We start from the raw sequence: 13,529 nt of genomic DNA, 5'->3' as shown, positions 1-13,529 counted from the left end.
CAGCATATTCACAGGATTTCTACTGCATTGTTCAGCATCCCAGGAACAGGGGAAAACAGATGGCTGGTTCCCATGAGAAGTCTGGAAGTAATATAGGTTATATTCTGTGGAGGGCACATTCATTTTCAGTGCTTCATGATGGCTTGGAAAGTTTGGGTGAGGATGGATTTGGCTCCTGTCTACCCTCCATATCCATTCCACACATAAATCATCTTCTGGTCAATACTTCTCTTACACATAGGCTTTATCATATGAAAGATAATTTGCTAAATATCCATCTACATGTGAGACAATATCAGGTACCCCGAAATACCCGACAAGTACCTTAGCAATAACCTTATAAATCATACATAAACCCTTTCATAATACAATATACTTCTGTTTATTATGTCTTTGTTGTATAATTCAAACTAAAATACATCACTAACCTTCTTTTTAAAATGTGCATCAAGGCAGCAAATATAAAGCCTATCGGCCCTACCTCAGGCTACCCAACTGACATCCTCGCCATTGACCACATACTCAAGAAAAAGCAGAATTGGACAGTGACTGGTGCAGCTGCTATTAAACCACATGTGAGTACTCACTGTTGACTGCCTTCCCAGAAAGCATTGACAAAAATATTTTTCACCTCAATACTAAAACCATAAAACCAAGAGGTTTTTTCCTTCTCTATGTCTTTAAAATAAGAGAAGATCATTTCTCATTTTCACTTATTATAATGATGTTTCTTGCTCTATAATCAAATGGATTCAAATGTTAACTGTTATAATTCATGCTGCTAATCACCTATGGAGCCATACCTAGCATCATTTCTGGGACACTAATTTGTTTCATCCTGAAAATAGCAACTAGTTAAGATACTAAGCTGACAGTCACAGTGAGTGGTACGCTCAGGGAATCATGATGAGTTAAAGCGTCTTTATTATAGCAGCTAAAAGAATAATAATAATTGTTTGAGTTTCCTAGGTGCCAGGCACTATGTTCTTCAAGTACTCTAGTTCACATGTACTAATTAATATAATTATCACAATGACCCTTTGAGGTAGGCACTGCTATCATTCCTTACCATTTTACAGATGTGCACAGAGAGGTTAAGTGACTTATCCAAAGGCACACAGCTGGGCAATAATAGAGCCAGAATTATAAGCACAGGCAGCTTGGCTTTAGAATCCACACTTTTAACCACAACTCTGTGCTGCCTATCTACTTTTGTGTCCTGACTTCTTAGCTACTTTTATACTCCACAAAGACAGACTAAGGTGTATTTATTTTATGCCACTTTCCTTCTGTACGTGACACTAACAATGAAGCTCTCCTTGACACTTTCTACTTCCTTGGCCTTCACAGTACTGCATCTTCAATTCTCCTTGTAGCTCTGTGTCCTTTCTTCTCTCTTCTCTTTCCTGAATGTTCATCCCTTAAGTTGATATTTCTTTGTTTTCTAGTCTCATCCTGCTGCTCTTCTCATTATATACACTCATCCACTCATTTGTTCAGTAAATATTTATTCAGTGTTAACAAAGTTCTGGGATTAGGAGATATCACAGAGAAAAAAATCACAGTTCCAGCTTAGAGTAAGAGTGGAAGACATGGAGAAGGAAATGAGCAGTAGTAATACATTGTGATAAATAGAATTATAGGTAGTCTGTGCTGCATGCCACAAGAATGCAAAGGGGAGAGCTCCCATTCTCTGTCTCCTCATGGCACATATCACACTGGATTAAATGAAGGCTACTGATATAGCCTGAGGCCCCCAGCCTGGCACACCAGCTGCCTCAAGGGCTGAGACGCTTGGGAAGATCAATAATTTGGCACAACTGTAACCCAGTCACAGCAGAACATTGGGGATCTCTGTGTTAAGTGAAGGAAAAGCTAGGGTTAGTATTCTTTGGGCTACCCACCTATATAGTGATAACTCATAAATCCATCACTAGCTTAGACTTCTTTCTGGTACTTTTGTCTTACCTCACTGCCTGACAATTCTACCTTGCTGTCTCATAGCACATCAAACTCAACATGTCCAAAACCAAACTCATCATCTGCATCAAATTGGCTATTCCTTGAGGAATCTGGATCTCAGTTGTTGATATCACCATATACCTGGTCACTGAAATTAGAAAGCCAAGGAGCCATCCTTAACTTACACATTTTCCTCACTCCTCACATCTACCAATCACTAAATCTGGCTGTTCTCATTCCCCTGAAGATTTTTCAGAGCTGCCCCCTTCACTCCATCCTATCACTATTGCCTTAAATGAGGCCTTCATTAGATCCAGCCTGGACAAAAACCTCCAACCTTGTCCCTACCTTGTAGCTGCTCCCCTCTGTCCATTATCCACATAGCTCCTAATGCTCTAACATGAAGATCCAATTATGTCACTGTCCTGGTTAAGAATGGCTAGTGTGGCTTGGTTGAGTGCCATCCTGTACACCAAGAGGTCTCTGGTTTGATTCCTAGCGCTCTCCCTCGCCCTTCCTCTCTCTCTAAAAAAAAAAAAAAATCAATAGCCCTGGCTGGTTTGGCTCAGTAGATAGAGCGTTGGCCTGTGGACCAATGAGACCTGGGTTCGATTTCGGCAAGGGTATGTGCCTCAGTTGCAGTTCATCCCCAGCCCTGGTCAAGGTCGTGTGGGAGGCAACCAGTCAATGTGTCTCTCTCACATCAATGTTCGTTCTCTCTCTCTCTCTCTCTCTCTCTCTCTCTCTCTCTCTCTCTCCTCCCTCCCCCCTAATCTGTCTAAAGATAAATGGAAAAATATCCTTGGGTGAGGATTAAAAAAAAATCAATAAAAACACATTTTATTTATTTTTTAATTAATTTATTTTATTTTATTTTTGTTACAGATGTTTCTCCTTTTTAACCCCATTGACACCCTCCTCCCCATCCCCCAACCCCATCCCCAGCTTTGTTGTCCATGTCCATTGGTTATGCGTACACGCATGTAAGTTCTGTGGTTTATCTATTCCCTCCACCACCACCCCCTCCACTGAGGGTTGTCAGTCTGTACACTACTTCCATGTCTCTGGGTCTACCCTATTCCTCAGACTGTTATGTTCATTATATTCCACAAATAAGTGAGATCATGTGGTATTTGTCTTTTTCTGCTTGGCTTGTTTCGCTTAGGATAATACTTTCCAGGTCCCTCCATGTCATCTCAAAGGACAAGAGATCTTTCTTTCTTACAGCTGCATAGTACTCCATTGTGTATATGTACCACAGCCTTTTTACCCATTCGTCTACTGATGGACACTTGGGCTGTTTCCAGATCTTAGCTATTGTAAATAGTGCTACTATGAACATGGGGGTACATATACTCATTCTGATTGGTGTCTCAGGCTTCTTAGGGTATATTCCTAGAAGTGGGGTCACTGAGTCAAATGGTAATTTAATTTTTAATTTTATGAGGCAACACCATAGCGTTTTCCATAGTGGCTGTACCAGGCTGCATTCCCACCAGCAGTGTACTAGAGTCCCCTTTTCTCCACACCCTCGCCAACACTTATTTGATGATTTGTTGATGGCAGCCATTCTGACAGGTGTGATTGTCGTTTTAATTTGCATCTTCTGGTGATTAGTGATGTTGAGCATTTCTTCATATGTCTCTTGGCCATTTGTATGTCGTGTTTGGAGAGGTGTCTATTCAGCTCCTCTGCCCATTTTTTAATTAGGTTCTTTGTCTTCCTTTTGTTGAGTTGTATGAGTACTCTATATATTTTGGAAATTAATCCCTTATCTGACATCAAAGTTACAACTAAACTACAGAACAACCATTATTCAAAACCGCTTGACATCGAGCTGAATGAAGTCCTACAACTATGGAATTAAAGAAGCAGCCACATTGAGACTGGTAGGAGGGGCAGAGGCAGACAGGCTGGTCCCACAGACACGTGTGGCAGATAAAAATCAGGAGGACACCTCGGCTGGGAAGGTCCTCCCTGAGGACTGAGGGGCCCCCGCCCCACAACAGGCGCCCTGCTCAGGGTTCCAGTGCCAGGAAGAGAATCCCCATCACTTCTGGCTGGAAAAACCAGCGGGAACTGAGGCTCAGGGAGGCTGAGGGGGCTTGGATCCTCCTCTTATAGGGCCCGTGCACAGAAGTATGGGACTCTCTCCCTCTAAGCATTGGAGGGGAGGCGGCTCGAGGGGTGCCAGAGCCATATAGAGAAGATCTGAGCTGTTTGGCATTGGAGCAAGGGCTAAGAAGGGGCTTTCTCTGGGATAAATGTGCTGTCAGAGGCCTTTGTTCCTTTGGTGAGCCCTTCTCTGGGGCGGCAGGCAGCAGCCATATCTGGGACTCCAGCAACTTGGCTCACACTGGTTGCCCGGCCCTGGTGATTCCCTGAGGCCCCGCCCCACCCAACTTTCAGGCCCACCCAGCTGTTGCCAGTTGCTTAACCATAGGATTGGCCTGTCTTGGATCCTGCTTCAGGTTTTCCTAAATTCTTTCAAACAAGCAGTATCTGGTCTCAGATAGCCCCATACCTCTTGTTAAGTAATACACAGAAACACTCAGAGAGGCAGCCAAAATGAGGAGACAAAGAAACAGGTCCCAAATGAAAGAACAGAACAAAAATCCAGGAAAAGAACTAAGCGAAATGGAGATAAGCAACCTAACAGATGCTGAGTTCAAAATACTGCTTATAAGGATGCTCAATGAACTTAGTGAGGGCCTCAAGAGCATTAAGAAGGACCAGTCAGAAATGATGGATGCACAGTCAGAAACGAAGAAGGCACTAACTGAAATAAAGAATAATTTACACATATTCAATAGTAGAGTAGGTAAAGCCAAGAAGCAAACCATCGATTTGGAATACAAGGAAGCAAAAAACACCCAATCAGAACAGCAAAAAGAAAAAAGAGGCCCCAAAACTGAGGAGAGTGTAAGGAGCCTCTAGGACAACTTCAAGCGTGCCAACATTCGCCTCTTGGGGGTGCCAGAAGGAGAAGAGAGAGAACAAGAAATAAAAAACCGCCCTGGCCAGTTTGGCTCAGCAGTTAGAGCGTCAGCCTGCGGTCCAGAGAGACCCGGGTTCGGTTCCCGCTAAGGGCATGTACCTCGGTTGCAGTTTGTCCCCAGCCCTGGTTGGTTGTGCGGGTGGCAGCCACTCAATGTGTCTCTTTCACATCGATGTTTCTCTCTTCTCTTTCTCTTCCTCTCTCTCCCTCCCACTCTATCTGAAGATAAATGCAAAAATATCCTCAGATGAGGATAAAAAAAAAAGAGAGAGAGAAAGAAATCGATAACCTATTTGACACAATAATGGCAGAAAACTTCCCTAACTTATGAAGGAACTAGACATACAAGTCCAGGAAGCACAGAGAGTCCCAAACAAGATGAACCCCAAGAGGCCCACACCAAGACACATCATCATCAAAATGCAAAAGGTTCAAGACAAAGAAAGAATCTTAAAAGCAGCAAGACAAAAGCAGTTAGTTACCTACAAGGGAGTTCCCATAAGACTGTCAGCTGATTTCTCAAAAGAAACTTTGCAAGCCAGAAGGGAGTGGCAAGAAATATTCAGAATGATGAAAAGCAAGAACCTACAACCAAGATTACTCTATCTTGCAAAGCTGTCATTTAGAATCGATGGCCATATAAAGACTTTCCCAGACAAGAAAAAGTTAAAGGAGTTCATCACCACCAAACTGTTATTATATGAAATGTTGTCGGGTCTTTTTGAAGAAAAAGATAAAATATATGAACAAACAAAATGGCAATGAATACATATCTATCGGCAATGGAATTTACAAACAAAATGAACAGGCAGAACAGAAACATTCTCATAGATACAGAGAACATTTTGTTGGTTGCCAGATGGGAGGGGGCCTGGGGGAATGGGTGAAAAAGGTGAAGGGATTAAGAACATCAAATTGGTTGCTAGACTGACAAACCTCAAAGAGAAGGGGGTTAGGTGGTGGGAAGAAATAAACCAAAGAACTTATATGCATAAACAATGGACACAGACAACAGTGTGGGAAAAGACAGGAGGGGGGTGGGTGTGGGGAGGAGGGGGTCAATGGGGGAAAAAATGAGGAACATCTGTAATACATTTAACAATAAAGATTAAAAAATAAAATAAAAAATTAAAAAATAAAAAAAAATCCCTTATCTGATGTATCATTGGCAATGATGCTCTCCCATACAGTGGGTTGCCTTTCCATTTTGATGGTTGTTTCTTTTGCTGTATAGAAACTTTTTAGTTTGATGTAGTTCCATGTGTTCATTTTCTCCTTTGTTTCTGATGCCTTAGGTGATGTATCAGTGAAAATTCTGCTGCATATAATGTCTGAAATTTTGTTGCCTATAATTTCTTCTAGGATTTTTATGGATTCATGGGTCACATTTAAGTCTTTTATCCATTCTGAGTTTATTCTTGTGTATGGTGTAAGTTGATGGTCTAGTTTCATTTTTTTGCATGTAGCTGTCCAATTTTCCCAATACCATTTATTAAAGAGGCTGTCTTTACTCCATTGTATGCTCTTGCCTCCTTTGTCAAATATTAATTGAGCATAATGTCTTGGGTCCATTTCTGGGTTCTCTGTTCTATTCCACTAATCTATGTGCCTGTTCTTGTGTCAGTACCAGGCTGTTTTGATTACAGTAGCTTTGTAGTATAACCTGATATCTGGTATTGTGATCCCACCTACTTTGTCCTTCTTTTTCAAGACTGCTGTGGCTATTCAGGGTCTTTTTTGGTTCCATATGAACTTTTGAAGTATTTTCTCTAGTTCTGTGAAATATGTCGTTGGTATTTTGATGGGGATTGCATTGAATCTATAGATTGCTTTGGGTAATATAGACATTTTAATTATGGTAATTCTTCCAATCCATGAACAAGGTATGTGCTTCCACTTTTTTATATCTTCCTCTATTTCTTTTTTCAATGTCCTGTAGTTTTCTGCAAATAGGTCCTTTACTTCTTTGGTTAAGTTTATTCTTAGGTATCTTAATTTTTTGCCGCGATGGTAAATGGGATTGTTTTTTCAGTTTCTGTTTCTGTGAGCTCATCATTGGTGTATAAGAATGCCATTGAACCCTGGCCGGTTTGGCTCATGAGTTAGAGCATCAGCATTGGCCTGCGGTCTGGAGAGACCTGGGTTTGGTTCCCGCTAAGGGCACGTACCTCCGTTGCAGTTTGTCCCGGGCCCTGGTTGAGTCGTGTGGGTGGCAACCATTCGATGTGTCCCTTTCACGTCAATGTTTCTCTCTCTGTCTCTTCCTCTCTCTCCCTCCCACTCTATCTGAACAAAAAATGAAAAAAATGTGCTCGGGTGAGGATAAAAAAAAAAAAAGAATGCCGTCGATTTCTTGATGTTAATTTTGTATCCTGCTACTTTGCCAAATTCATTTATTAAGTCTAGTAGATTTTTGATGGAGTCTTTAGGGTTTTCTATGTATAATATCATGTCATCTGCAAATAATGACAGTTTCACTTCCTCCTTTCCAATTTGGATCCCTTTTATTTTTTCTTCATGTCTGATTGCTGTGGCTAAAACTCCCAGTACTATGTTAAATAAGAGTGGCAAAAGTGGGCATCCTTGTCTTTTTTCTGTTCTTAAGGGAAATGCTTTTATTTTCTGCCCATTGAGTATGATGTTGACTGTAGGTCTTTCATATTTGGCCTTTATTATGTTGAGAAATGATCCCTCTATTCCCACATTGCTGAGCGTTTTTATTAGAAATGGATGCTGGATTTTGTCAAATGCTTTTTCCTCTATTGATATGATCATGTGTTTTGTGTGTTTTTTTTTATCCTCACCCGAGGATACTTTTCCATTTTTTGCTCAGATAGAGTGGGAGGGAGAGAGAGGAAGAAAGAAAGAGAGAAACATCAACATGAAAGGTAAACATCGAGTGGCTGCCACCCGCACGACCCAACCAGGGCCGGGGACAAACTGCAACCGAGGTACGTGCCCTTAGCAGGAACTGAACCCGGGTCTCTCTGGACCACAGGCCGGTGCTCTAACTGCTGAGCCAAACCGGCCAGGGCGTTCATGTGATTTTTATTCTTCATTTTATTTATGTGGTGCATCACATTTATTGATTTGCGAATATTGTACCAGCCTTGCATCCCTGGGATGAATCCCACCTGGTCATGGTGAATAATTTTTTTGATGTATTGCTGGATCCGATTTGCTAGTATTTCGTTCAGGATTTTGGCGTCTATGTTTATCAGGGATATTCGCCTGTAGTTTTCTTTCTCTGTAGTGTCTTTTTATGGTTTTGAAATTAGAATTATGTTGGCCTCATAAAACAAGTTAGGAAGTCTTCCTTCTTCTTGAATTTTTAAAAATAGTTTGAGGAGAATGTTAGTTCTTTTTTGTTGTTTTTTGTTTGTTTGTTTTGTTTTTTGTGTTTTTTGTTTGTTTGTTTGTTTTTTGATACATGCCCCTAGCGGGAACCAAACCCAGGACTCTCTGGTCCGCAGGCCGATGCTCCAACAGCTGAGCCACACCTGCCAGCACGAGTTCTTTTTTGAATGTTTGGTAAAACTCCCCCGTGAAGCTGTCCGGGCCTGGGCTTTTGTTTGCTGGGAGAGTCTTGATTACCTCTTCAATTTCCTTACTTGTTATTGGTCTTCAAATTTTCTATCTCTTCCCGGTCCAGTTTTGGGAGACTATGTGTTTCTAGAAATTTGTCCATTTCGCTTAGATTGTCTAATTTGTTCCCATATAATTGTTCATAGTACTTAACGATCCTTTGTATTTCTGTGGGGTCAGTTGTTACTTCTCCTCTTTCATTTCTGATTTTATGTATTTGGGTTCTCTCTGTTTCTTGGTGAGTCTAGCTAAGGGTCCATCATTCATGTTTATCTTTTCAAAAAACCAGGTCTTTGTTTCATTGATCCTTTGAATTGTTTTTTTGGTATCTATGTCATTTATTTCTGCTCTGATCTTTACTATTTTCTTCCTTCTACTTGCTCTGGAGTTTTCTTTTTGTTTGCTTTCTAATTCTTTAAGTTGTGAGGTTAGATAGTCTATTAGAAATTTTTCTTGTTTCTTGAGGTAGGCCTGTAGTGCTATGAACTTCCCTCTCAGAACTGCTTTTGCTACATCCCATAGATTTTTGTGTTGTTGTGTGTTCATTTTCATTGGTTTCCAGGAATTTTTTAATTTATTCCTTGATCTCCTCGGTAACCCATTCATTGTTTAATAACATGCTATTTAGCCTCCATGTGTTCAAATGTCTTTGCATGTTCTTGTTGCAATTGATTTCTAGTTTCATGTCATTGTGATCTGAGAAGATGCTTGATATGATTTCAGTCTTCTTGAACTTGTAGAGATTTAGTTTGTGTCCTAATATGTGGTCTATCTTTGAGAATGTCCTATGTGCACTTGAGAAGAATGTGAATTCTCTAGTTTTGGGGTGTAATTCTCTGTAGATATCTATTAAATCCGTTTGGTTTAGTGCTTCATTTAGCATCTGTTTTCTTGCTAATTTTTTGTCTAGAGGATCTATCCAGTGATGTCAGCGGGGTGTTGAAGTCCCCTGCTATGATTGTATTGTCTCCTTTGAAGTCCTCCAGAAGATTTTTAATATATTTTGGTGCCCTTATATTGGGTGCATATATGTTTATCAAGGTTATATCTACCTGTTGGATAGATCCTTTCAATATCATGTAGTGGCCTTCTTTGTCTCTAGTTATGGCCTTCATTTTGAAGTCTATTTTATCAGATATGAGTATTGCTACCCCAGCTTTTTCTTCTTTCCGTTTGCTTGGAAGATTTTTTTTCCATCCCTTTACTTTCAACCTATTGAGTCTTTTGTTGTGAGGTGGGTCTCTTGTAAACAACATAGATGAGTCATACTTTCTTGTCCAATCAGCTACTCTGTGTATTTTTTTTTTTTTATCCTTACCCATTTTTTGTTCAGGTAGAGTGGGAGGGAGAGAGAGGAACAGAGAGAGAGAGAGAAACATCGATGCGAAAGGAACACATCGAGTGGCCGCCACCCGCACAACCGACCAGGGCCAGGGACAAACTGCAACCGAGGTACGCGCCCCTAGCGGGAACCGAACCCGGGTCTCTCAGGACCGCAGGCCGACACTCCAACCGCTGAGCCAAACCGGCCAGGGCTACTCTGTGTATTTTTATCAGAGCATTCAATCCATTAAAAACACATTTAAAAAAATTTAAAAGATGATGCTTCCCTCTCAATGATAACAGGATTTTCAACTATATTTTCTGCTCCACACAATTGAGGAATTTATCTCACTTCCATCAGAAAAAGTGACTCTCACTGAGGAAAGGGTTCTCCCCAGCCTAACTGAGACCAAGTCTAAGGGCCTGATTACAGCAGGCCTGGCCTGTCTTGCCTTCATCACTTTAAACTTAACACTTTAACAATCGTGATGTGCTTTACACCTCTTCCCCGCCAACTTCAGGATGTTTATTGCCTTTGAGCCTTTGCTTATATTATCCTCTCTCTCTGGAACACCTTCCCATCACCACTTTCTCAATTCGACCAAATCCTTGAGGACCTGCTCAGCTCAGCATCTTCTCCCTCCCCAATCTAGGGTGTACTGAAAGCCATCCTTGGCACTGGTATTATTTGGAGCCCATTTCCATCCCACAGTTCCTCGTTTTAGTCTATTGTGTTTTTATTTTATTTATTTTATTTTTTATCCTCACCCGAGGACATGTTTTGGCATTATCTTCAGATAGAGTGGGAGGGAGAGAGGGAAGAAGAGAGAGAGAGAGAAGCATCGATGTGAGAAAGACACATCGAGTGGTTGCCACCCACACGACCCCAACCGCGGCTAGGGACAAACCAACCGAGGTACGTGCCCTTAGTGGGAACTGAACCTGGGACTCTCTGGTCCGAGGGCCGAAGCTCTAACCGCTGAGCAACACCAGCCAGGGCTATTGTGTTTTTAATACTCTTATAAAATTTATTATCTCATTATTTCAAAGTAATTTATTTTCACTGTTCATCAATTTCTAACTCAAGCGGCACTACCCAATGTATAAACTCAGTGACTTTCAAGTAGCCTGGGAACATAACTCTTGGGATATCTAGCATTGTGGTTCACAAATCAAAGATATTTTAAGGTAACTATTGTAAACTTCTGCTTTCTCACTGCAGGTGAAGAGAGCTATAGATACCTATAAGTTAGGAATTGCTCTTGAGCACCGGAAAGAAATGCTAAACCTCTGGCAGAAGATCCGAGGGGATTTGATTGGAATAGACACTAAAAATGAGTCTTTTTATGACACCTTTTCTACTTATACATGGTCCTGGAATGTTTGTCAAGAATTACTTTCCCCAAAGGACTTAAGGTTATATGATGCCTACATGAATAGAAATTCCTTCCACAATTCTTCAATCTCTTCCTCTTCGAGTAGCAGTGAATGTGACATAGAGACAGGAAGAAAAAGAAAACGAAAAGGTTCCAAAGGATTTCGACAATGAAATTTCTACATTTTCTAAGCAGCTCATTGCAAACTACTTTTTCATAGATATCAAAATTATGGTTTCTTGCTTTTGTCTACTACATTCTTAGCAGCTGGAAATGTTGACATCTTTTGAATTCTGACCAGTAAAAAAGTTTGAGTCATAATATGGTTTCTAATTCTTTTTTCTAATTCTTATAGTAAATAAATTCCATTCTGTTATTTACCTAGCAAAGAGCTGCACTCTGCTGCCCTCACCTGGCTCAACACTGCCTGGACAGAAGGAGAAAAGCTGAAATCAGGCACTTAACCTGGACACAGTTTACCCTTGTGAGCACCTAATAATCATCCGAGTTTACGTGACTATAAATGGTGTTAGGTTTTTTATTTTTTTGTCAAAGTGTCCAGAGGCAGCAGATGACAATGACCTTTCCATTTCAGGAAATAATATCACCATCCCCCAGGGAATCTTGATTAAATTTGGGTGCTCTTAAGGCACCTTGGTCACATATCTTCAAACCAATCTCTTAGAATACTCTTAAAAGTAGCAGAACTCACCCATTATACTTTTTGTCATATTTTTTAAATGCATTTAATAAAGCAGCACATAAATAATGATATTACAAGTTGGGGGTTGTAATTGTTTTGTTGTGGAAAAATATACATAAAACTTACTATTTTAATCATGTTTAAATGTTTATCATCCATTATATTTTTTCCCTTATAGAAAAAGGAGCCCTGGCCAGTGTGGCTCAGTTGGTTGAGTGTCGTCCCGAGCACCAAAAGGTCACCAGTTCCATTCTCAGTCAGGGCACATGCCCAGGTTGCGGGTTCGATCTCCACTTGGGGTGCATACAGGAGGCAACTGATTGAAGTTTCTCTCTCACATCAATGTCTCTTTCTGTCTCCCTCTCTCCATCTCCTTTCCTCTCTCTCTAAATCAATAAAAATATATTTTAAAAGAAGAAAATTTAAAAAAGGGGGAAAGGAAAGGACATGTTCCATATTGATGGTGCCAATGGCTTACATTGTAAAATTATAACATTCCAGGAAAAAGCAATGAAGAGAGTGAAGGCTCCCAAAACTGTTTAATGAAATAGACTTGAAGTAATTTTGTGTTGCCTTGAATATTCAAAAGCATCTAAGTATACTTGCCAGTATTCATAATATTATGATGTTGGAAAAAATAACTAATTTTATAGATAAGTGACCATTTTCTAACAAAAATACAAGACTATGGTTTGATAAGTTTTTTTTTTTTAATGGCTGCAAGTATAACAGGCAATATAAGAGATATAATTTGGATGCCAAAATATTAGAATTCTTGGAATACTTCCTTGGATCAAGGGGATAATAGCATAATATTTCAAAGTAGATCTATCCTGGAAATTTTTTTTTAATGTACACTAATACATTCTTTATATTAAATTGCCACATACTGTTAGTGACAATATAAACTGGTATCTCTCTGATGGAATACAGTATAGCAACAGGTACTCAGCCATTCACTCACCAATTATTTATTGAGTTGCATACTGTGTGCTGGACCCAGGATCTAGGATCTGGATATACAACAGTAAACAAACAGATAAAATGCCCTGACCTCACAGAGCTTAGTAACAGAGCTAATTATAACTATTGACTCAGTACTGCCACTTCTAGAAATTATTCCTAAAGAAATAATCATGGGCCATGGCTGGTTTGGCTCAGCGGTTAGAGCATTGGCCTGTGGACCAAAGTGTCCCGGGTTCGATTCTGGCCAAGGGCACGTATCTCAGTTGCAGTTTGTCCCCACCCTGGTTGGGGTCGTGTGGGTAGCAACCAATCGATGTGTCTCTCTCACATCAATGTCTCTCTCTCTGTCTCTCCCTCCTTCCCACTCTGAAGATAAATGTAAAAATATTCTCTGGTGAGGATTAAAAAAAGAAATAGTCGTGAATGTACAAAATGATTTAGTTATAAGGATGTTGATCATGTTGAATTTTTAAGTAAAAAACTTAAAGAAGCCTAAATGTCCAATAAATCATGATACAGCTATATAAAACACCAGAATAATTACAATGATGTTGTAAAAGAATATTTCAAACGAAAGAGTGACGTTCATGAGCTATTATTAAGTTTAAAAGCAGGC

At 40.2% G+C, this 13,529-nt stretch overlaps 1 protein-coding gene across 2 annotated transcripts in view; it reads left to right on the top strand.

The window, feature by feature from the left end:
* Positions 1-11,565, top strand: part of EFCAB3 (EF-hand calcium binding domain 3) — a 52,807-nt gene extending 41,242 nt beyond the window's left edge. For both annotated transcript variants that reach the window (XM_036269036.1, XM_036269037.1), the window contains exons 9-10: positions 453-575; positions 11,091-11,565. In XM_036269036.1, coding sequence (XP_036124929.1) covers positions 453-575; positions 11,091-11,417 — 450 coding nt within the window. In that variant the 3' untranslated portion in view covers positions 11,418-11,565. The remainder of the gene's footprint in view (positions 1-452; positions 576-11,090) is intronic.
* The last annotated feature ends 1,964 nt before the right edge of the window (positions 11,566-13,529 follow it).

This window comes from Molossus molossus, unplaced genomic scaffold (assembly GCF_014108415.1).
Source record: "Molossus molossus isolate mMolMol1 unplaced genomic scaffold, mMolMol1.p scaffold_m16_p_19, whole genome shotgun sequence".
Classification (NCBI taxonomy): domain Eukaryota; kingdom Metazoa; phylum Chordata; class Mammalia; order Chiroptera; family Molossidae; genus Molossus; species Molossus molossus.
The sequence above is the reverse complement of the archived record's forward strand: the minus strand, read 5'-3'. Positions and strand labels throughout refer to the sequence as shown.